The sequence below is a fragment of the Octopus bimaculoides genome, chromosome 18 (genome assembly GCF_046866305.1).
Source record: "Octopus bimaculoides isolate indiv1 chromosome 18, ASM4686630v1, whole genome shotgun sequence".
Classification (NCBI taxonomy): Eukaryota; Metazoa; Mollusca; class Cephalopoda; order Octopoda; family Octopodidae; genus Octopus; species Octopus bimaculoides.
Genome location: NC_142945.1, coordinates 11,128,579 through 11,152,625, shown reverse-complemented (window position 1 = coordinate 11,152,625; position 24,047 = coordinate 11,128,579). Strand labels below are relative to the sequence as shown.

The 24,047-nt window shown below is 36.8% G+C and overlaps 1 protein-coding gene across 2 annotated transcripts in view; it reads left to right on the top strand.

The window, feature by feature from the left end:
- The first annotated feature begins 1,565 nt into the window (after positions 1-1,565).
- Positions 1,566-24,047, top strand: part of LOC106879111 (disintegrin and metalloproteinase domain-containing protein 10) — a 62,177-nt gene continuing 39,695 nt past the window's right edge. For both annotated transcript variants that reach the window (XM_014928551.3, XM_014928550.3), the window contains exon 1: positions 1,566-2,488. In XM_014928551.3, coding sequence (XP_014784037.1) covers positions 2,362-2,488 — 127 coding nt within the window. In that variant the 5' untranslated portion in view covers positions 1,566-2,361. The remainder of the gene's footprint in view (positions 2,489-24,047) is intronic.

Here is a 24,047-nt window from a genome sequence, read left to right as displayed (position 1 = left end):
TGCCAAAGGAGTAACTGTAAACAGCTTAATACTTGTCAGTGATTGGTTGAAATTATCGAAATAAGACCAATTTTTTACATGAAATTAATTTGAATACAAAAATTTTTTTCTGTTCTATAACACAAAATAGATAAGTATACGAAGTTTGAAAGTCTTTCGGTACCAAAAACACTACATAAAACATAAATGAAAACTGGTGCCCCCGTTTTGAACTAGATCCCATTTTTGACATCGTGTTCTACATGTCACGCTTTTTACCAGAGAACATATATTCGAAAACGAACAATACAAAATAAAAAAAAAATAGAAAGTCTGTAACAAAATTCGAAAGCAATTCCGATTCTGAAAAAAAATTGTTTGAAAAATTTCAATTCCCCCCCCACCACCACCAAGCAGGCTATTTACATGCTAGAAATAACAGCCAAATCTGGTTAGGGTTAGGGTCAGGGTTAGGGTCAGGATTAGGGTTAGGGTTAGGGTTAGGGTTAGGGTTAGGGTTAGGGTTAGGGTTAGGGTTAGGTTAGGTTAGGGTTAGGGTTAGGTTAGGGTTAGGTTTACTCTAACCCTAACTCAAAACCTAACCCCAACCCTAACCCTAACCCCGTTTGCCAAAGCGCATTTTTTCCTTCATATTTATTTCATATAAGGTGCACTTCAACTACTACACTATTTTTTTTTCACTTTTTCCACCGGGTGCGGATCTATATAAAAACCGGGGGGGGGGGGGAATCGAAATTTTGAATTTGAGATTTTTGTAAATTTTTCTTTCAGAATCGGAAACTCCATAGCCTAAAACGTGGGATTCCGTAAAAAAATAAATAAATAAGGGGGGGGGGGTTCAGATTACATATAGTCCATCTGGACCAATGCAAGATTTGGATTGTCCGCGTTTAGCTGTTATTTCTAGCATATCAAGTTTCGTGGTGGGGACTCCACATGTGATCCTTTTACTGTTTCAATATAAATGTAAGCCGTTCATTTTCACATCTAAGTTGCGAGAAGGCTATTCGTACGACCTGGACATGTAGAACACAATGTCAAAAATGAAAATTGCCAAAAAACAAAACAAAAAAATCACCCCCCCCCCCCGTGTGTGGGGGGGGGGGGTCCAAAAAATTTTTTAAGGGGGAATCGCATGACCGTGACATATAGAACACATTATCGAAAACGAAAATCGCCAAAATTAAAAAATAAAAAAGTTACAGCCATTTTCCCTCAGTGTCTAATGCCAATGTCCACCTATATATATATATTTTTTTTTGCTCTAGTTTCAGCTGAAAGCTGCGGCCGTGCTGATGCACCGCCGTTATATATATAATTTTTTATAAATAATAGAAGCTGAAGTGCCAGACAGATGTTTGGAGAATTCATCCTACACATAAAATTTTGGCAGCTGAATTCACGACATGGGTATTAAGGACTTATGTGAAACTAAGACGCGAACCGAAGAATTATTAGACGAAATTTCAATCGAAAATAACATGGTAGTTACGAACGATAACTCTTGTAAGCAAAGTTTGCCGGATGTGACAAACTGCGCATGCTCGTTAATAGAACGAAGCTGTACATTTCATATAGGTTCAGGCAGGTACTATCACCTTATAATAGTAGTTGCTGTATTAATGTATATTTTTTATTTTATTAACTAGTAAATAGTGTTGGTACGTTTTAGTAACTTAAAAAGTGATTTCTTTTTCTCTTCCTTTTTCTTCATCTAAACTTTTAGTAGGTGATATAAGAATAATTTATATATAAGTCTTCAGTGTTTTTTTTTTTTTAGATTATAGGATTAGTTACAGGGGAGTTGTGAGTCAATAGTGTGTAACTTGTGTGAGAAAAAAGATCAGCCCAACGTCTAAAATTACATAGATGTATGTAGATATTACACACAAACAGGCATAAAGGCTTGAAATTCTCGCGCAATCACGGACAGGGACGCTTAAACACTTGCTTCAACACTGCCGCAGACGCTTAAACACTTCAAAGGTTTTGACAGGAACGCTTAAACACTTGCATATGCATACACATGCTTACACAGACGCTTAAACGCATACACACACAGAGAAACGTTTAGACACTCATACACACAAAGAAACGTTTAGACACTCATACACACACAAACACTTAAAAAACACACACGTTTAAACACATACACACACACACACTACATGCTTACCAAATTTATATAATGTGTATATGTAGCACATTTCTGTATCTCTATGCACAAATATAGTAGCTATAGCGGCTGAAATTATTCCAAAATGGATTATTTTCGATAAGACTTAATGACATTTGTCAGCTGATGAAAGCTGCCAGAAACTGTGAACTAGGACATTCACTTTCCCTGTCTTCCTAACCGAGATGTTGGATCAAACTGGAAGTCTATGGAACAGCTCTATGTTTAAGCTTTTCACTTTCATTCTGTTGCTGCAGCAGTTTCTCTGCTGGCATGACTGTTTTGTGTTTAGTTCAGCATCGTCATCTACAGGTGAGTAACACCCATTACATATAAACCACATCATACTACACTTTCCCTTGTAATAATCGTACTTATATATATATATATATATATGTATGTATGTATGTATATGTATGTCATAACAAACCTTTCTTTTACAATGTCTTTCTTCTTTCAGTAAATATTCTTTGACTCATTTAATTTCCGATCAAGGATTTACCCAACACTTCCACATGCAATATAACTGGCACGCTCATGTATTTTGTTTTTTAATGTAATTTATAATCAAAGCTGATTTAAACGAATTAAATATCCTCCGTTTTTCAATCATGCACCATGACCCTGAAGGGATAAAAAGAAAAAGAACCCCTTCTAATTTTGAAAGAATTTAAACCCCCTCATAACAAAATGGAGATGGTTGTTCCTATATCAGTTTCCATTGTTAACAATAACATGTTATGCTATATGTTATAAACAGTTTATATATATATATATATATATATATATATATATATCTAGAGAGAGAGAGATATGTATATATGTCTGTGTATTTTCTCTTTCTCTAAACCATGTTAAACACGTTCTAATGTGTCCTATATGTATCGTTATGCGTGATATACAATATATATTTCTGTGTGTGTGTATATATTTGTGTATTATGTGTGTGAGTGTATATATGTATAAAAGCTGAATTTTTCATGATTCATTTAAGCATCTAATTCTTGGTTTCACGACACCGATTGGTCAAACTTTTCGGTTACAAGAATATATATATATATATATATATATATATATATACACACACACACACACACACACCATCTTCTGAGTACTTCCCTTTGGTTGTATTTTGTAAACAAAAAAATTAAATTTTCAATCTTTCTCTTTTTCTTTTGTTATCACATACATACACTCATATATATCACTCACTCATATATATATATATATATATATATATATTGAGAGAGAGAGATTGAACATTATTTAGACACACGTGTTTGTGTGTGTGTGTGTATATATATATATAGTGAGAGAGAGAGAGAGAGATTGAACATTATTTACACACATATATATGTATATATATTCTTTACCGAAACAATAGATCTGAAAACTATAACGATTCATTTTATCTTTATCTGTGCAATTTCTATTGAGTGCTCTTTGGATTTTCGGTATCCTTAATCTTTGATGCAATAGTTTTCCCACCTCCTGTATATATATATATATATATATATATATATATATATATATATATGTATATATGTATGTACCAATATATTTTTTGGGCATAACTCTCAAAGTCTGGGGGGTAAAACCCTGTAGTTATGCCATATTTTGTTACATAATCACATTTAAACGTGTTTGTTGCCAGTCTAACATGGTTGATGTATTATAAGGTGTTTTAACATGCTCTGGCAACTATGGTGATGATTGATTGCGAAAATATCTCCATTTTGTGTGATGTTATGATTGCAAAAGTGCATTTTTTCCCTCACTCCGGTGAAGGTGTATGCAGCGGGGGAAATAGTGAGTGAGGTATTAAAAATACATTGCAGTGACTAGTTTATACGGGTGTGTTTGTGTGTACAAGCTTCAAGAGACTTGGTGGTCCAATAAATTGTATTTATTAGTATAGAAATAAAATTACTCAAATTATTCAAGTTGCTATGATGTAAGGACGTTCCCGACTATATATATATACACAACTATCTATCTATATATATATATATAGCACACACGCACTTATTTGTTTCGTATAACGTGACTAAATTAGGATATATATGTATGTATGTGCATGCTTACAAGCTATATATATAATACATGTCATAACACAACGCATTTACATGTGTATGTGAGCATACATATGTACATACATATATATATAAACATCATACATATATATACATAGATATATATAACAAGAAAAGTATGTCTTACTAAAAAACACAACAATAAAGATATGATACCCTGTTAGTTGAAGTTTAATAAAGCGAAAAGAATCCACCTTCTACCCTTCCAAAAACATGTTTTGCTCTTAGATATTCCTTCCTTCTGTGAATCGAAAGAATTTATTTAAAGGTTGGTTGATCTTTTGAGAACTAAATTCAATAGTTTAACAACCCCGGTCTGATTATATCTACTTATCTGTCTGTCTGTCTGTAAGTTTCTGGAAAGGTTCCACTACAGAACATAAAGGTGATTTTGTACGACCTGTTTTGTAATAATGTCTAATTTAAATATAAACCTGAACGTAGCTAACAGACAAAAACCTTTGTTCATTTGCATTGTGCTGCAACTGATAAGTTTTGTAAAAAAAATGATAAATTTGGTTGAGATAATTGTGGAATTAAAACTTTTACAGTTCATTTAGTCATTATTTGCAATATCTAGTGCACCTTCGACTGATAATACACACACCTACACACGATCAAACAGGCTTAAATTTTATGATCTGCATTTTCAAATCGTTGTTTTGACATCTAAGAAATAAATGATGTAAGTTTTGGTGTATCTAATTGTTTCCATGGTTTACTTTCGTGGCTAACAACAGCACTTCGCTCATTGAAGTTCGGCGAGTCAATAAAAGATCAAAACTCGGACTGATAGCGTTATAATTAACCACACGCTATATAAATTGTTTTACTATAAAGTCAATATTTCCGAATAATAATATATAATAACTTCAGTAGTAAAAGTAGTGAATGCAAGTATGTGTGTGTATATATATATATATATATATATATATATATATATGATCTATACTCGTAAAGTCGCATTATTTTATACTTGATTTAGCTGAAATAACCGGGGTGCGACTTATACGCAAGCTAATATGCTAAATGTCACGAAATGTAATGAGTTACATATCGTTTTTGCCTTTCTTCCTCTGTGTTTTTTAAAAAAATATTTTATTGTTCTCACTACAACTCTATTTTACCAAGCTTTCCTTTTTTTTCTCTGTTTGTGTGTGTATATCTATCTATCTATATTGTTCAAGGTTTTATTCTCTTTCCCCTACTACCGCTCAGCTCCATCTCTTTCACTCCCACCTATTTCTACCTTCTTTTTACATATATATCTTTTCATCCCCCTCTCGTTTTCCTCTTCCTCCTCCATCTCTCCTCATCCGTATCTCCTTCCATTCTCGCTTCTCCATCCTTCCTGTAATTAATATTAAGAAAATGTCCCAATTATCTGAAGAGATCTATAAGAAGTTTTCATTGACCAAATTGTAGCACATCCGGATCGAGCTTACTCGGAAGCAGGCGGTTGCTTAGTCTGCTAGAAATAACAAGCAACTCTCCTTCCTATCACACACCCTACCGTTTTAAACGATGGAATGACACTAAATAATAATAAAGGTAGCTGGAATACCTTTGATTGCAGCTCTGCGCAATCAGAGTCGACCTGGGGTTAAACAGTAACATCATGGGTAAACAGTAACAAAACAACACCAAGATTTTTCTTTTCACTACGAAGTATCTGTTGTTGGTTAGCCCTGATCGAGGAGACCCAGATTCAATACGTTCCAATGCGTTCCAGCTTTGACCATCCTGTCAGTTTTTTTTTTCAAACTCATCATTACATTATTCAATATGTCTATTTCGTAAAGGCAGTAGAATGTAATCTGGGAGAGATTTAGCTACTGTTTCAAGCATGTTGAATGAGGGGTTTCCTCGTTGGTTCGTGCATACACATACAGGAGTAGAGCTTATAATTAAGTATTCCAGCCGACATAATCACATTTATATTTATTTATGGTTTATCGAAGACTTCCCCGTCCAATGTGTCCCTCTAATAGAATAAGTGATGTCTTTACAAACGACATGTTAAAACACGTTTCATCAAATTATGCCTGACACCTCTCATTTGCTCTGTTTTGGCTTGCCTGCAGTTAAAGGATGTGATTATGATGGCACTACTTTTATGCTGGCAGTTGTTTTAGTATATGTATATTTTTCAATCGCTAATCATTAATTAAGTTCAATGACTTATACTGCTGTGAGTCCGACGAACGGGAACGTGAAACTCTGAGTAACTTGTGTGATAATTTTGCACCTTATATATATATATATATATATATATATATATATATATATATATATACACATACATTATATAATATATAAATATATACATATATGTACATACCTACACACACACACACATATATATATACACACATACATATATATATACACATACATTATATAATATATAAATATATACATATATATGTACATACCTACATATATATATATATATATATATATATATATATATAGGTACATGACAAAAAAAACGTAGACAAAATGAGAAACGAGACATGCAACATAGAGAACATCCCCTTCATCAGTTAGTTGTCCCCTGTTTCATCTACACCGCGTAGTGGGGTAGGCTGGTTTATGGGGTCACCCTGGGTTTTTCGCTCGTAAGGGGTTTAACCTTACAGCGTATCTTCAGATCCCAAGCACTGCTGGCCTGAGACATCTGTGTATATATATATATATATATATATATATATATATATATATATATATATATATGTGTGTGTGTGTGTGTGTGTGCATACACATACATACACACACAGTTGTTCGTTGATGATATATATTTTCGCAGCTACCAGTACAGTACCATCATCATACCACTTCCTTTAGCTGCAGTCAGATCTTCGTTACTTCTGTTGGAATTTGAAGAAAACTGCGCAAACGTGTCGTTTTAAAGACAGTTTTTTTTCTTTCTAATACCTTCTCCATATTTCATCATAAGAAAACAAAATAGGTGCTTTCAGCTTTCTATCGTAATAATTATGCCTCTCTTATCAACCACTCTCCTTATACGAGCTCTTACTGCGGTTAATTGAAACCCCTTCCAAGTAGTTTCAAAAGGCTAAGATGCTGATAACGACAGACTGCCTTTAAACGATTATTCAGAGAGGTTTAAAGTACTAGGATTAAAAAGCCAAGAAGAAAGATGACTAGGAGGGAAGGAATCAACAAATACTGTTGCCTCCAGTGTGGGACAAGCGAATTAAAAGTAACTCGGTCTTTGTCGACATTACCATATTTATAAAAAAATAATCATCGTTCACGTTGGCACATGGCCATAAACTTGCAGAGGAGGAGTATTATTGATTTTTTTTAAAAATCGATATTCAGTACGGTTAGAGTACTTATTTTATCGACTCCAACAAGGTTTGAACCCAGAAATCTCTAACTAAACGGGACGAAAATATTGTCACGCACTATTTAATATCCGATCCTTTTTTCGGTTTTCGCTGCAATAGTTTTTATTGGACGGTGAACGAGAGAAATAAAAAGTGTGCGAGCACTGAGTTGTTCCATTTTTTGTTCTCTTACATATGCTGTTTGATCAAGCAGAACAATGGTCTATGACATTCCACCAGCCCGATTAACTATCAGGTTTCAGCTTTTTTTTTTTAATTATTTCTTATGGGTCGGATGTGGTAGTGTGTTACATAAGTTAACATATCGTTTGTTTTTTTTTGGAAAAAAAAAAACGGTAGTGTATGAGTGAGGTAGATTAGGCTGCTCTTTCTAGCAATTCCGCTTTTTTCATTGGATTGTCTGTCTCGTGTATCTCTTTTGCTTTGTAAATTGTTTGGCAGATAAACATCATGACATTCACCATTTCTCATTATGAGCTGGTTTGTGTTTCGACTGGCTGGGTTACCCGGAAGTAATACTGGATCTCGTTCCATTTATCGCGCTTTATGATTGATTCTTGTTTCTCGAAACCATGCTTATTGCTTGAATTACAATTTCTTAAGCACTTGGTTTTTTTTTTCCCCAACAAGTGTGAGCGGAATGCATGCAAATAATTCATGCAAAAGAATTTTCTGGTATTCCTTCAAGAAAGAAAAATAAAAAAAATATAAGGATATTATTTGATTCTTTCACCTGTACGATTTTCACTAAAAAAAAACAACAACAAAAAAACCCCCTCGGATTTTTTGCGTGGAATCAAATACCCTGACCTAATATGCTGCAAACTTTGATGTGTTTTAAATCTTCCAGCCCTCGTTATATGTACTACCAGGTTTTTTTTTTTTATTGATTACCAAGGGTTGCAGTGCAGTAAGTCTTTCCAGACTGGTGAAATCAATGGTTGATGTTCTCTTTCAGAGACGTCCTACCTGGTTGCTCGACCTGCTAGAAATAGCAGCCAAATTGCGTTCAAATCAAACCAATACCATCTTAAATGAAGCAGAATATAACGGATAACATAATCACTGATACATAAATTGATGAGATGGTCACAGCTGGAATGCATTTGATCACAAGTCTGATTGGTGGAGGTGCGTGGCTTAGTGGTTAAGGTGTTGGACTCGTGATCGTAAGAATGGGATTTCGATTACTGGACTGGGCGATGCTTTGTGTTCTCGAGCCAAACTCTTGATTTTGCATTGCTCCAGTTCATTCAGCTGGCAAAAGTGAGTTATCCTGCGACGGATCTGCATCCCATCCAGATGGGGAATATATACGCCATGGAAACCGTGAAACCGCCCTAAGACTCAGGAAGGAACTTTACCGCTACCGTTTGATTGAGGTTGATCTGTGGTCAAACCACAGAAGTATGTGCAGGATACTATCAAAGACTTAGATCTGGGGAAGAATAATTGTGTGCAGGTTCTGAATCAGTGATGTTGAGAAAAGAGGATAACATGTTGGATTTAGTATGCAGGAAAGTTTTGTTGGTGTAGGGGTAGCTGAGGCACTCTATGGGTAGTGGTTGGTGAGTGGCTTTTTGCAAATCACCAGAATGCACAGCAAGCTCATGTACACACACACACACACATATATGTTGAGGCGGCGAGCTGGCAGAAACGTTGGCATGCCAGGTGAAATGCTTAGCGGTATTTCGTCTGCCGCTATGTTCTGAGTTCAAATTCCGCCAAGATCGACTTTGCCTTTCATCCTTTCAGGGTCGATTAAATAAGTACTTACACACTGTAGTCGATATAATCGACTTAATCCGTTTGTCTGTCCTTGTTTGTCCTCTCTGTGTGTAGCCCCTTGTGGGTAGTAAAGAAATAACACATGCGTTAATATATGCATATATATGTATGTTTATATCTGTGTGTGTACCTGTGATTTTACATGGTTTCGTAAAAATCAAGACATAACAACTTGTTGGATGTCAGAAATGGCTAGGTATCATAACATAGGGCTCACATTGAAATAAACAACATTGAATACATCAAATATTGGGGTACCATAGATATGCAAGCGCCAAATGCAATTTAAACCATAAATTTAAACCTTGGTATGGCGTAGGTATAAAAAGTAAACACAAGTGACAACTACAATTTACGACAGCTGTTTCAGTAGGATTTTATTTATTTAATGCAGTCATAAAAGATTACATCATATGTAATCCCCCAACGTCAGATAAAATTTTAAACATTCACCTGGACTAAGTCCGCATTCATTGGATTAGTGACTCATTTAAGTTCGACATTTAATATGTAGGAAATTAGGTTTGGCATAAAACAGGAACAGAGGAATCAAATAACATACAATCAAAGTTTACTTCAATTAGTTTATGGCGCAGGAGTGGCTGTGTGGTAAGTAGCTTGCTTACCAACCACATGGTTCCGGGTTCAGTCCCACTGCCTGGCATCTTGGGCAAGTGTATAACAATCATCATCATCATCATTATCGTTTAACGTCCGCTTTCCATGCTAGCATGGGTTGGATGATTTGACTGAGGACTGGTGAAACCGGATGGCAACACCAGGCTCCAATCTAATTTGGCAGAGTTTCTACAGCTGGATGCCCTTCCTAACGCCAACCACTCAGAGAGTGTAGTGGGTGCTTTTACGTGTCACCCGCACGAAAACGGCCACGCTCGAAATGGTGTCTTTTATGTGCCACCCGCACAAGCCAGTCCAGGGGCACTGGCAACGATCTCGCTCGAAAATCCTACGGGAGCCAGTCAGGCGGTACTGGCAACGGCCACGGATGCTGAATAATCTAGGAAATGGTTTAGCGTTGGCGCAGGTTGTAATTAAAAAGTTATCAAAACCTTAGCAGATATGTTCTCAGTTCAGGGAGCTGTGTCATGGACTTCACTGACCAACAACATCACACAATCATCCCTTCTTATCCATCTGTTTGTAAAATAGATACACATACAAACATATTTATACACTCACTCTCTCTCTCTCTCTCTCTCTCTCTCTGTCTCTTACACACACACATATATCCCTACGAAATATACACAAAAGCCCACAAACATATATACATGCACAGAAACGAATGCACATGTATGTATGTAGACACACATTGTATATATTAAAGGATTATAGAGATAGGGAGGCCATAGACTGGATTATCAAATATTTTACAAGTGGTTTGAACATACATTACAAAATGTTACATTAAGAGTACATAACTTAGAATAATAAATGATATTATGTTACATAATATCAGAGAAAAAGTTGTTGGCAGAAATAGGTGACTTAACAAGTAGGTATAGATATCCAATAAGATTTTAAAGCATAAATTACCCCCAGCGTTACATAATATTCAGTAAGACAGTAATAATTAACTAAATTACACAGTACAGACTAAAATAAATGCTTAGCGGTTAGAGGTTAAGTAGTATCCATTTGAAGCATTTTAGTTAACAAGTTTAAATCATAAAAGAGTGTTTCTAATGTCATGTGTACATTTTACTCTTAGTTCACAGGATTTATAAAGGACATTAACTGAACATTTCATTATTTCTAATAATTCAGTGCAGCAAAATCTATGGCTATATACCCTATCATTTGAATAGGCTAAGACATGTTTGGTTTTGCTCTAGATAATTTGGAATTCAACATTTTTATCCCCACTGACTCTTGCTTTATCCTGGATAACACTGGTGAATCTAATAGGTCTAATTAGTTAATTATTACTCTTCTTACAGGTATTATGGGCAACAAATTAATATTACTACTACTAACACCTGTAATGTTAATATCTGACCTTGAAGCAGTTGAACTTGTCACACTGATCTGTCTACCTTGAACTAAACTAAACTAAGCTAGGCAAATGAATATATTCTATTTTTTGAGCCTGTCTGACATTGTTTGCTGCCTCTAATATATGAGGGGTACTGGAAAGTTCCTGGCTCTGGATGTTCCACTGGATGTGCAATGTCAGTGTACATGTATGGTTGAGCTCTGGTGTATTGAGAGAAAAGTTGGGCATAAGTGGAATCAGATGCATTGTGCTAGAGAGAAGATTGTGGTCATGTGGTTTGTATGGATGGGGACAGTTGTATAAAGAAATGCCGATCACTTAAAGTGACCGGAACTTGTGGAAGAGGGAGACCCAGGAAGACATGGTACAAAGTATTGAAGACTGATCTCGAGATGCTGAGCCTTATGAAGGAAATGGCAAAGGTCTGAGATACATGGTGCTTTGCTGTGCTCAAGAAGACCCATCAACAACAGCGAAATTGATATCCCAAAACCACCTTGGTAATGCATGTCTATGAGAGTCTCGCCCTATTGACCACTTCCCCCAGATTTCATCCCCTAAAACCCATCACCTCTCTGTCACCTGCGTGCAGAATTAGCACATACTACATTCCTCTGCTTTCTCAGTTACCTTCTTTTCCCCATCCCAAACCTCTTTCAATTTTTCATTATCTTTCTCTGCTTGCTCCATCAATCATCTCCTTTCTGTGCCTTTTCTTCCCTGTGCTATTCTAAATCATTAACTTCCCACTTGTCTGCTGTCACCCTCAATACCCTTGCACAGCTACTTCAACCTCTGCCCCTGAGCCACTCATATATATCTCTCCATCACTTGCTACAGTCACCTCTATCCTGCCCACTCACCTAGTCCAAACCTCTGTATCACCTCACTTATTCTCACCCCCACTACTGTTCCTTGAAGGCATGTCCCAACACATCTCCATCACCATTTCTCTCATTCTCGCTATCTTACTCTCAGACTTGTGCGCTCTCTTTATTTTATCACTCTCCTCTCTCACTGGAATATCTATGTATCTCCTCTACAGCAAATTGCATATCACTATCCCTTTACACGTTTAATCTCTCATGTGCTGGTGTCACATAAAAAGAACCCAGTACACTCTGTAAAGTTTTTAGCATTGAGAAGGACATCCAGTCATAGAAGCCATTCCAAACATGGCTGGTACAGCTCTCAGCTTGTCAACTCCTGTCAAACTATCCAACCCATGCCAGCTTCAGAAATGGATGTTAAATAATGATGATGTCTCTTGCTGTCTTGTGTAATCATAGAAGTAAACTCCTATACCCTCTTAATAATTTATGCTTCACTAGAAATATTACCTCCAGATGTGATAACTGAACTAATCTAACTTCATTTATCTACATCAATACAGCTGGATATGCATTTAGCAAAAATTATATAATCATTTTCATATTTTTAAGAGATGTGATAAAGCTCAAGTTATATCATTCACTGAAAGAATCTGGGAATTGAAGGATAAAAATGTTGGATTCAAATTTTCTGGAGCATAATCAAACATGTCTTACGCTATTCAAGTGATTGATATGGGTGTAGACATTGCTGCACTCAATTATTAGAAATACTAAAATGTTGAGTTAATGTCCTTTATAAATCCTGTGTACTAAGAGTAAAATGTTCGCATGACATTAGAAGCACTCCTGTATACTTTAAACCTGTTAACTAAAATGCTTCAAATAGATACTACTTAACCTCTAAGCATTTATTTTAATCTATGCTGCGTAATTTAGTTAAGTATTGTTGTTTCATTGAATATATGTCTCTCTGCAACAGTCCATGGGATATTTATACTTAAGTCACCTACTTCTGCCATTATATACATGAGCATAAATCTCACATTGCAGTCAGGTTTGAGAGAAACAAGTGACGCACCACACATACTGGCTCACATTACATAATAGAATAAAAAGTATACACTAGTGTGATTTAAACTCCTCAAACATTTTTTGATACAAACAATTACAGAGGCATCAAGCTGTTAGATCAGGTTATGAAAGTTACAGAGAGGGTCATAGCCCAACTAATTAGGGAGCGAATCAATTTAGATGAGATGCAGTTTGGGTTCGTGCCAGGTAAAAGCACTACTGATGCCTTATTTCTAGTGAGACAGTTGCAGGAGAAATACCTAGCTAAGGATAAACCTCTGTACCTGGCTTTCGTTGACATGGAGAAAGCCTTTGACAGGGTCCCCCGATCCCTTACCTGGTGGTCAATGAGGAAACTTGGGATAGAAGAATGGTTAGTGAGAGCTGTGCGAGTCATGTACAGAGATGCTGCCAGTAAGGTGAGGGTTGGAAATGAGTACAGCAATGAATTCCGGGTAGAGGTAGGGGTCCACCAAGGTTCCGTCCTCAGCCCCCTCTTATTTATCATAGTCCTCCAGGCAATCACAGAGGAGTTCAAGACAGGTTGCCCCTGGGAGCTCCTCTATGCTGATGACCTTGCCCTAATTGCGGAGTCACTATCAGAACTAGAGGAGAAGTTTCAGGTGTGGAAGCAAGGTCTAGAATTGAAGGGCCTTAGAGTCAACCTAGCTAAAACCAAAATCCTAATAAGTAGGAAGGTAGATAAAACACAAACCCCTTCAGGTAGATGGCCCTGCTCAGTATGTAGAAAAGGAGTAGGTAGTAACTCTATAAGATGTACCCGGTGCAAGCTATGGACACATAAGAGGTGCAGCAACATCAAAGGCAGGTTAACTAGCAAGTTAGTTTTTGTTTGTGGCAGATGTTCAGGGGCAATAAAGACTGTAAACAAACAGGAAACAACTTCTATCTCATTCCAGGGTGAAAAATTAGAGGTAGTCGATAGCTTCCGCTATCAGGGCGACCAAGTTAGTAGTGGGGGTGGGTGCGCTGAAAGTGTAGCTGCTAGAATAAGAATAGCCTGGACAAAGTTTAGAGAGCTCTTACCCCTGCTGGCGACAAAGGGACTCTCACTCAGAGTAAAAGGCAGACTGTATGACGCATGCGTACGAACAACCATGCTACATGGCAGTGAAACATGGGCTGTAACTGCTGAGGACATACGTAAGCTCGCAAGGAATGAAGCCAGTATGCTCCGTTGGATGTGTAATGTCAATGTGAATACCCGTCAGAGTGTAAGTATCTTGAGAGAAAAGCTGAACATTAGAGGCATCAGTTGTGGCGTGCAAGAGAGACGATTGCGCTGGTATGGACATGTGGTGAGAATGGAGGAGGATAGCTGCGTGAAAAAGTGCCACACCCTAACAGTTGAGGGAACCCGTGGAAGAGGTAGGCCCAGGAAGACCTGGGCTGAGGTGGTGAGGCAAGACCTTCGTACATTGGGCCTCACCGAGGCGATGACTACTGACCGAGACCTTTGGAAATGTGCTGTGCGTGAGAAGACCCGGCAAGCCAAGTAAGATCGTTGCCAGTGCCCCTGGACTGGTTCTTGTGCGGGTGGCACATGACATGCACCATTTTGAGCGTGGCCGTTGCTAGTACCGCCTGACTGGCTCCTGTAGGATTTTCGAGCGAGATCGTTGCCAGTGCCTCTGGACTGGCTTGTGAGGGTGGCACATAAAAGACACCATTTCGAGCGTGGCCGTTTTCGTGCGGGTGACACGTAAAAGCACCCACTACACTCTCTGAGTGGTTGGCGTTAGGAAGGGCATCCAGCTGTAGAAACTCTGCCAAATCAGACTGGAGCCTGGTGTTGCCATCCGGTTTCACCAGTCCTCAGTCAAATCGTCCAACCCATGCTAGCATGGAAAGCGGACGTTAAACGATGATGATGATGATGATATATATATACTAGCTGGCCCTGTGCTGTCAAAAATGACTGCTAATTGTAGTATTTTATATATAAAAAGGGTACAGAAAGGTAAAAAAAAAAAAATCAAACAGTGCTTCAACTGTGTGTGCGTTCTGTGCATATGTATACATTTAGTAGCACAGCCTGTTGTGGATACAGTTTTCTATACTTTGTCACAGTCCGCTTCCTTCCTTTTGAAGTGTGTCTATTTATATGTATATATATATATATATATGTGCGTGTGTGTGAATGTGCATGTCTGTAATTCTATTTTTTATGTAACTTTCTAAATAAACATACACAAACCCATATACACTCACTCAAATATATAAACATATTTTACACAAACACACACATACAAGCATTCACATTCCTCCCTTTTACACGCACAAACATATACTCACAGAGAGTTGAAGTGCTGTTTGATTTTTGTTTCGCTGTTGACTTTTAACCATCCCACTTCCATTGGTGGATCACCCCTTCCTTTCTCATTCATATGTTGTGATGGAGAAATACACGAGTATCATTATAGTAAATTATTACAGAAGAAGATACACGATGCTCTCTTTGTCATTTCCTCTCTCTCATTGCTATTACTTTCTCTCACTCCCTCTCAGCCATGGCTATTACTCTCACTACTTCTCCTTCACTGAATTACCATTTTCTCTCCTCTCCCTTCATCCCTACAGCATGATTTTGGACAAATCTTTAAAAACACTACACTCATTATTATATTAAGAGATATCCATATCCACCCACACACACATACATATATTCATGAATATATCGAAACAAATGCATACAATTCGTACATACTACAAAATTGCGCATACCAAAATGCACACATATACAAATACCTATGTACTCTTCCACACAAATGTAAGGGTACTTTTATACTAGTACAGAAATAGACACATGCCACAGTTCACCTTTAAAATATAGAGAATCTAAATGATATAGAAATACCCATTTGGACTGTAATGTAGGTATGTTTTGTAAGTTTGTTCGTTGCATGCTGATACAACTTAATTGATTCAAAAATGTTAGAACCTGTGGAATAAAATAATTTGACAGTTTTCTTGTTAAAGATTGCATGGTACCTAATTTTTGCCGAAAAATGTTTTATCATTAAATAAAGTTTTTGCTATAGATGTTGCCACTTACATATTAAATGGTGAATTATATAAAATGTACCCAGATTTATTCTTCCTTATCCTATGCTCATAGTTGATGTAATACAGCTTCTCCTTAAAAACCTTATGAGCCATTGCTTTAGGCTGAGTATTCCTTAAATCATCAGCTGACAACTAAGATAATCTCAACGAGATATTTTTAACCAATTTGTTTTTGATGGTGTTCATATAATTTGAAAATTTGTTATAATTTATAATCATGCACACACTCACGCACATACATGCTGTTGGTTATGTCTTTGCATATGTTCTGTGTAATAAGTCTATGTACTGTTGTGGATGTCACTTGAAATATTTACTCTCTTAAATGTCAGTTCCATAGTCTCTTTGTACATGAGAGGAATTGACCATAAATTAGTGGATTGAATCACTCAACATCTATGAGATACCTGCTTAAACACCACCATATCACCTGTCAGTTGCCATTTCATATCACCTGTCCACACTATTTCTCACTTCTCAGTCTATGGTATTACATCTCACCGTGACGCCCCTTGTTTTCACAAAGAACAACGCCTCATCTTCCACCTTGGTTGCTCCTCTTGATTGTTCACATAACTACATTCTACCCAGCATGTTCTCTGCTCCCACATTGAACCACACTTACTCGTCTCACTGTATATTATTTGATGCATGCTATTCAACATCTACAATAGTGATGACATCACACATTTAATTAATTACAACTTCCTTATGCGCACAAATATTTTGAGTACCCACCTTGCTTTCTCTACCTCTTACTTTTCTCTCCTTCTTTCCCCATTTGTCCTCTCTTTCCTACATATTCCCACTATGACCCGGATTCTGTTTCAACTTCCTGTCCTAATACTACCCCACCTTCCCAATTTCTCTTTTATACAAAGTCTGCAATGTAAACAGATGTTATGGGTTTCATATTATTACATTTTTTTTTTTCTGCTGCATGTCTTATCGCTTTTCCTTCTCTTTGATAAAGAAAAAGAAACCCAACAAGTCAGATCCTTGTTTATTCCTTTCATTGGAGTATTTATCTTTCTTTTTATATGACCGCCTTTTTTATGTGCAAAGAATGATCTTACATATTTCTATACTTTTCCACTATGCTTTATTTCAATAACTTTGCTCTTTTTTTTTTTTGTTTTTCTCCTTTCCTCATAATCTTCCATGTTTTATGTGCTTTTTATCTATATGAATATGCATATATGTGTGTGTGTACACACACACACACACATTCATATATAATATCTAGATTATAGAAACAGAAAGGCATAAATTTCATATATTCATTATTTAATTGTGCTCTACAGCTGTTTCAATAGAAGCAAATCATCCTTTCTACAATTACATAATTAACATTCATTATTGATCAATTTATAAACACAGAAAATTTATTCCCCTAGGATTTCCTGCAATGTAATAATGTATTGGAGTTTAATGAAGTGTTATTAATTGAGGTTTTAAATACCATGGATGTATTTTAGGATATTTGTACATCAATTTCCTTACATATTTATGAGTATCTATGTGTACTCGTGTGTGTGTGTGTGTGTATATATATATATATATATAGGCATGTGTATAAATATATATATAGTGTATATATATATATATATATTATGAAGCTCTAACAAAGTGAAGACCTAGAAAACTTATCTGACTTGGATTGTGTAATTAGACCATTATCTTTACTGAAACACGTGTAAGATGATGTAATTGATTATGAACAGACAAATAGGCGCTGTTTGTTAAGTGGTGATGGGTGGGGACAAACACAGACACAAAGATACACACACACACACATGATAGGCTGCTTTCCATTTTCATCTACCAGATCCACTCACAAGGCTTTGGTCAGCCTGAGGCTATAGTAGAAGACCTTTACCCAAGGTGCCATGCAGTGGGACTGAACTCAGAACCATTTGGTTGGGAAGCAAACTTCTTGTCACATAGCTGTGCCTGCACCTGCAAATGTTCCCATGTTGGGAGTTATACATATTCTTTTATTGGTTTCAGCCATTTGACTGCGGCCATGCTGGAGCACCGCCTTTTGTTGGACGAATCAACCCCAGGACCTATTCTTTGTAAGCCTAGTACTTATTCTATCAGTCTCTTTTGCCAAACTGCTAAGTTACGGGGATGTAAACACACCAACATCAGTTGTCAAGTGGTGGTGGGGGGAACAAACACGGACACAAACATATATACATATATTTATATGATGGGCTTCTTTCAGTTTCCATCTACCAAATCGACTCAAGGCTTTGGCCAGCCCGAAACTATAGTAGAAGACACTTGCCCAAGGTGCCATGCAGTAGGACCGAACCCGGAACCATGTGTTTGGGAAGCAAGCTTCATACCACACAGCTATGCCTGCGCCTACTACTATACATATATATATATATGATTTCTTGAAATTTTTGCTTATCGGCATGTCTTTAAAGATAAGGTCATAAGCTATGTAATTTTTTCTGATGCTATCAAGAAATACCAGCAATGTCTGCTGCTGATCTGCAAGTATTTCGTGTGCTTGTATATTTCTCTGTGACTCATTATATATGTATGAACATGTTTATGTAAATAGTGAATAGTCGTTAAATAAACTTTTTAAATTATAAAAAGAGAAAATGTACACTCTTATTATAATATGTAAGAAGTACTTTTCTGTGAGGATTGTCTGTTGTATTTGATTTTTTTTCTTCTTTTTTTATTTTATCATTTTTTTTGTCATTGTTTTTGCAAGTCACCTTATATTCTAAATATAAGTTCAGAGGCATTGTTTGTGGCAGATCACCTCATACTAAAATTTGAATACAGTTTGACATCCTTGGGAGTGTCTTTTCAATATCTCTTCTATCCTCTGATGTGATCAGTCATAGAGAAGGATTACATCATCGTTATCATCTTACATAAGGCATTTTCCTATGTTCACTGGGTTTATTTTCACTTATTGGGTCCTTTCATTGTCTGACACACATAGCAACAAAGAAAACATACTTTGATTGTTGTGTGGGTCATTTTTATTATATATATATATATATATATATATATATATATATATATATATATATATATATATAACTGTCCGATGAACGGCAACGTGAAACTCAGAGTAACAGTTTTTTTGTTATATTTCTGCTGTTTTAAATAAAGCATATTACTCTACCTCTAGTATTTGAGTACTCTTTTTTCCACCTTGTTGCACATTTCATGTGCTTACTCTGGTATATATATATATATATATATATATATATATACAGACCCAGGCATGGCTGTGTCGTAAGAAGCTTGCTTCCCAACCATATGGTTCCTAATTCAGTCCCACCGTGTGGCACCTTGGGCAAGTGAATTTGGGAGACAGAAACTGAAAGAAGCCCATTGTGTGTGTGTGTGTGTGTGTGTATATATATATATATATATATATATATATATATATATATATATATATATATAACACTCTTTTATTTGTTTCAGCCATTTGACTGTGGCCATATATGTATGTATATATATTTGTGTGTGTATCTCTTTGTGTCTATGTTTGTCTCCCCAACATCGCTTGCCAACTGATATTAGTGTGTTTGTCCCCGTAACTTAGCACTTTGGCAAAACAGACCAATAGAATAAATACTAGGCTTACAAAGAATAAGCCCTGGGGTTGATTTCTTTGACTAAAACCTTTAAGACAGTGCTCCCGCATAGCTGCAGTCAAATGACTGAAATGTGTAAAAGAACATATATATATATATATATATATATATATATATATATATATATATATATATATGTACACACTATCTGTGTGTGTGTGTGTGTATGTATTAATATTTTTACAACATACTCAAGATTGTTGAAAGGTATAATGTTTTTATGGTTGGTGTTTCTAAGTCGTTGGAACATTTTGTCAATATGTTTTTTGAAATTAAATGGAGTAAAAGCAGTTATCACACCACAACAACCTTGGCGAACCTACAGAACCTGTCAGACAGCATTGTCGGTTATTTATTTTCCTAAATAGTAGTTGTATTGTTATTAATGTTGTTTTGTTTATTACTGATAGAGGCTTGATATTTGGACAGTGAAAATGTTGAAGTATTTGGTATATAATGAATATCTACTATATCAGCTGTGAATAAAGAGTTTACTCCTAAGTTTGACCTCAGAATTGTGGTTCACTGAATTATAATTCGCAAAGTGTCACACCACCACTTTTATTGTTGGTATGATACTTGGTTTACTTCAGCCATTGCGATCCTCCATTGTTTTCTAGTGAGATTTAAGGGAGCTTTGATCACTGTTCTAAACCATTGAACTAACTACATAGAAGCACCTTTACTAACTTGGAAGTTCACAGCCTCTGCAGATATTCATTCAACCAGTCACACATTTCACCACCATCTTTGTCTCCCTTCTAATTTCTCTCACCCACCTTTGTATAATGCAGGGTTGCTGTATGTCTTCTCCATAGCAAGACACAAGTGCTTGTCCTTCTGTCATGCTTTAGCCTTCAACGCCTGACATAAAGCCACTTCTTCTCTCAAATACATTTCCATTCAGGTGAGAGGGCTTTTTCCTTTCTTTGCTGTGTCTTGTAAGTTACTTGGTAATCTCACTAATGTTGGTGTCACAGAAAAAAAAACACCCAATACACACTGTAAAGTGGTTGGTGTTAGGAATGACATCCAGCCATAATAAACCACATCATAGCTGACATTGGGGGAGTGGGGGTCTGACATAGCTCTGTGCCTTATTGGATCTTGTCAACCCATCTGACCCATGCCAGTATGGAAAACACATATCAACCCTTAAGTAAGAGTGAGGTAGGTGTTTGGTGTGGCTGAACAGACCTGCTTTAAATACGTAGTTGTTAAACAAGACCACAAGTGGGTTAACATGCTTGCTCTTTGTAATCTGGGAAACGTGGAATTCCACAATAGTCTTTAAGTACACATGCACTTACACTGTCACACACAGATTCACTTATATTGTACCTTTATTTCTTTGTGTATTTTTTTTCTAATTGGTTCGTATTTTTCACACACTAAAACCTTCTCAGTTTTATATTTTGTAGTGTTCCTTATTCATTGTTCTTGTGACGAATAAAAGAGATCTTCAGAGCGTCTGAAGGAATGTTTTGCAATATTCATTCTGGTTCTTTAAATTCTGAGTTCAAATCCTGCTGAGGTTAACTTTATCATTCACCTTGGGAGCAATAAAATAAAGTACCAGTCAAGTCATGGGGTTCATGATATTGATTAATCTCTTTCCCCAAATTTCAAGCCCTGTGTCCGTATTTAGAAACAATTATTATTAATCGTATTAGCATTACCGTTGGACAATATGCTTTGCGGTATATCGTCTGACTCTTTACTTTCTGAGTTCAATTCCTGCCTGGATCTACTTTGCCTTTCGTCCTTCCAGGGTTGATAAAATAGCATATGAGTTAAGTACTGGTATTGTCTGACCTCTTCCCATCGAAATTGATGGCCTTATACCTAAATTAAAAACTATTATTAATTATCATAATTACAATCGAAATTGAACTAAATTCGACGACTGGCACTCATGCCAACGTCGTCTCCTTTATTGGACATGAAACTCTGCTTGCGAAGACCTGTTGGGGCAAGCGAAAGCGAAATCGTGATGGCACCTGTGCCCAGCGTCGTCTTTCTGGCATTTATGTCCGTGGCATGTGTAAGGACTTTCGAGCAAGATTGTTGCCAGTGCCCCTGGACTGGCTCTTGTGCGGGTGGCACGTAAAATACACCATTTTGAGCGTGACCGTTGCCAGTACCGCCTGACTGGCCTTCGTGCCGGTGGCACATAAAACCACCCACTACACTCTCGGAGTGGTTGGCATTAGAAAGGGCATCCAGCTGTAGAAACTTTGCCAAATCAGAGCGGAGCCTGGTGCAGCCATCTGGTTTCACCAGTCCTCAGTCAAATCGTCCAACTCATGCTAGCATGGAAAGCGGACGTTAAACGATGATGATGATGATGATGATGATGACAAAAGTAGATTAACAAAATCATTATAGTGTCAGACAAAATACCTGGAAGTTTCATTCTGGCTCTTTATATTTCTGAGGTCAACTTTGTCTTTCATCCTTACAAGGTTTCATAAAGTAGCTGCTTAGTACTGGGATTGGTAATTTCAGCTAACACTCTCTCCAAAAGTTCAGGCTTTTTGCCTATATTAAAAACAAACATTATTAGTATCACTATGTTAGATTTTAAATACTTTGCCATATTTTGTTGTATCCCTTTATTATCCCTTTATTATTAAGTTCATCTTTCATCATTTTGGGGTCAATGAAATAAGTACTGGAGTCATTAGAATTAACTGCATTCTTTCTGTTTATTTATAAGATGTTTTTATTTTTGGCGGTATTTAGTGGTGAGAAATAGGAGCAAGGCTTTCCCATTGAACAGCTGAAGTGTGGCTACTTCTGCTTGTCAGTGTTAATGTCTGTGAGGATGGGAAAGAAAAAAAGAAAGGAAGCGATTTACTTCTGAGGAAGGTTTCAGAAATGACTGTTGAGACATAACAGGGATAATGAGAAGTGGAGGAAGACGAAAGACAAATAGATTATACAAATCATATACACCACCATCCACACCCAATCAGTAGTGGGTGTGGATGGTAGTAAACGATTTGTATGATCAGATGAGAAGCGGTCTTTGTAGTCACGATAGGAAGAGCACATTCCAATGTGTTAATGTTTACAGTGTGCTGGTGAGTGAAGGTTTGTCAATCAATCAAATGGCTTATTCTTGGATTCAGTCCAATGTATGCTTGCAGCAACAGCAGCAGCAGCAGTGATGGTGTTGTGGTGGTAGTAGTGGCAGTGGTGGCGAAACTACTATATGAGTGAACTTTAACGTTAAGATGCACTTCTGTTTTGGTGAAAATCTGCAACTTTTAAGAGCTGACGTATTTTCTGTCCCTGAGGAATCAATCTAAATTTGTCGTGCAGTCTCGGTTATGTTAGTGATGGGTGGTTATCATGGAATGTCTGTGGCATTTCTGATAACTACTCTTTTACTCTTTTATTTGTTTCAATCATTTGACTGCGGCCATGCTGGAGCACCGCTGGAGCACCGCCTTTAGTCGAGCAAATCGACCCCGGGACTTATTCTATCGGTCTCTTTTGCTGAACCGCTAAGTGACGGGGACATAAACACACCAGCATCGGTTGTCAAGCAATGCTAGGGGGACAAACACAGACACACAAGCACACACACATATACATATATATATATATATATATATATATATATATACGACGGGCTTCTTTCAGTTTCCGTCTACCAAATCCACTCACAAGGCTTTGGTCGGCCCGAGGCTATAGTAGAAGACACTTGCCCAAGGTGCCACGCAGTGGGACTGAACCCGGAACCATGTGGTTGGTAAGCAAGCTACTTACCACACTGCCACTCCTGCGCCTAGTTTTTAAAATTTTTTTTTTTTTTTTTTTTACTTATTTCAGTCATTGGATTGTGGCTATGCTGGGACAGCTGTAGTTGATCAAATCAACCCCGGTATTTCATTTCAAGTCTAGTTCTTATTCTTTCAGTCTCCTTTGCTGAAACACTAAGTTATGGATATGCAAG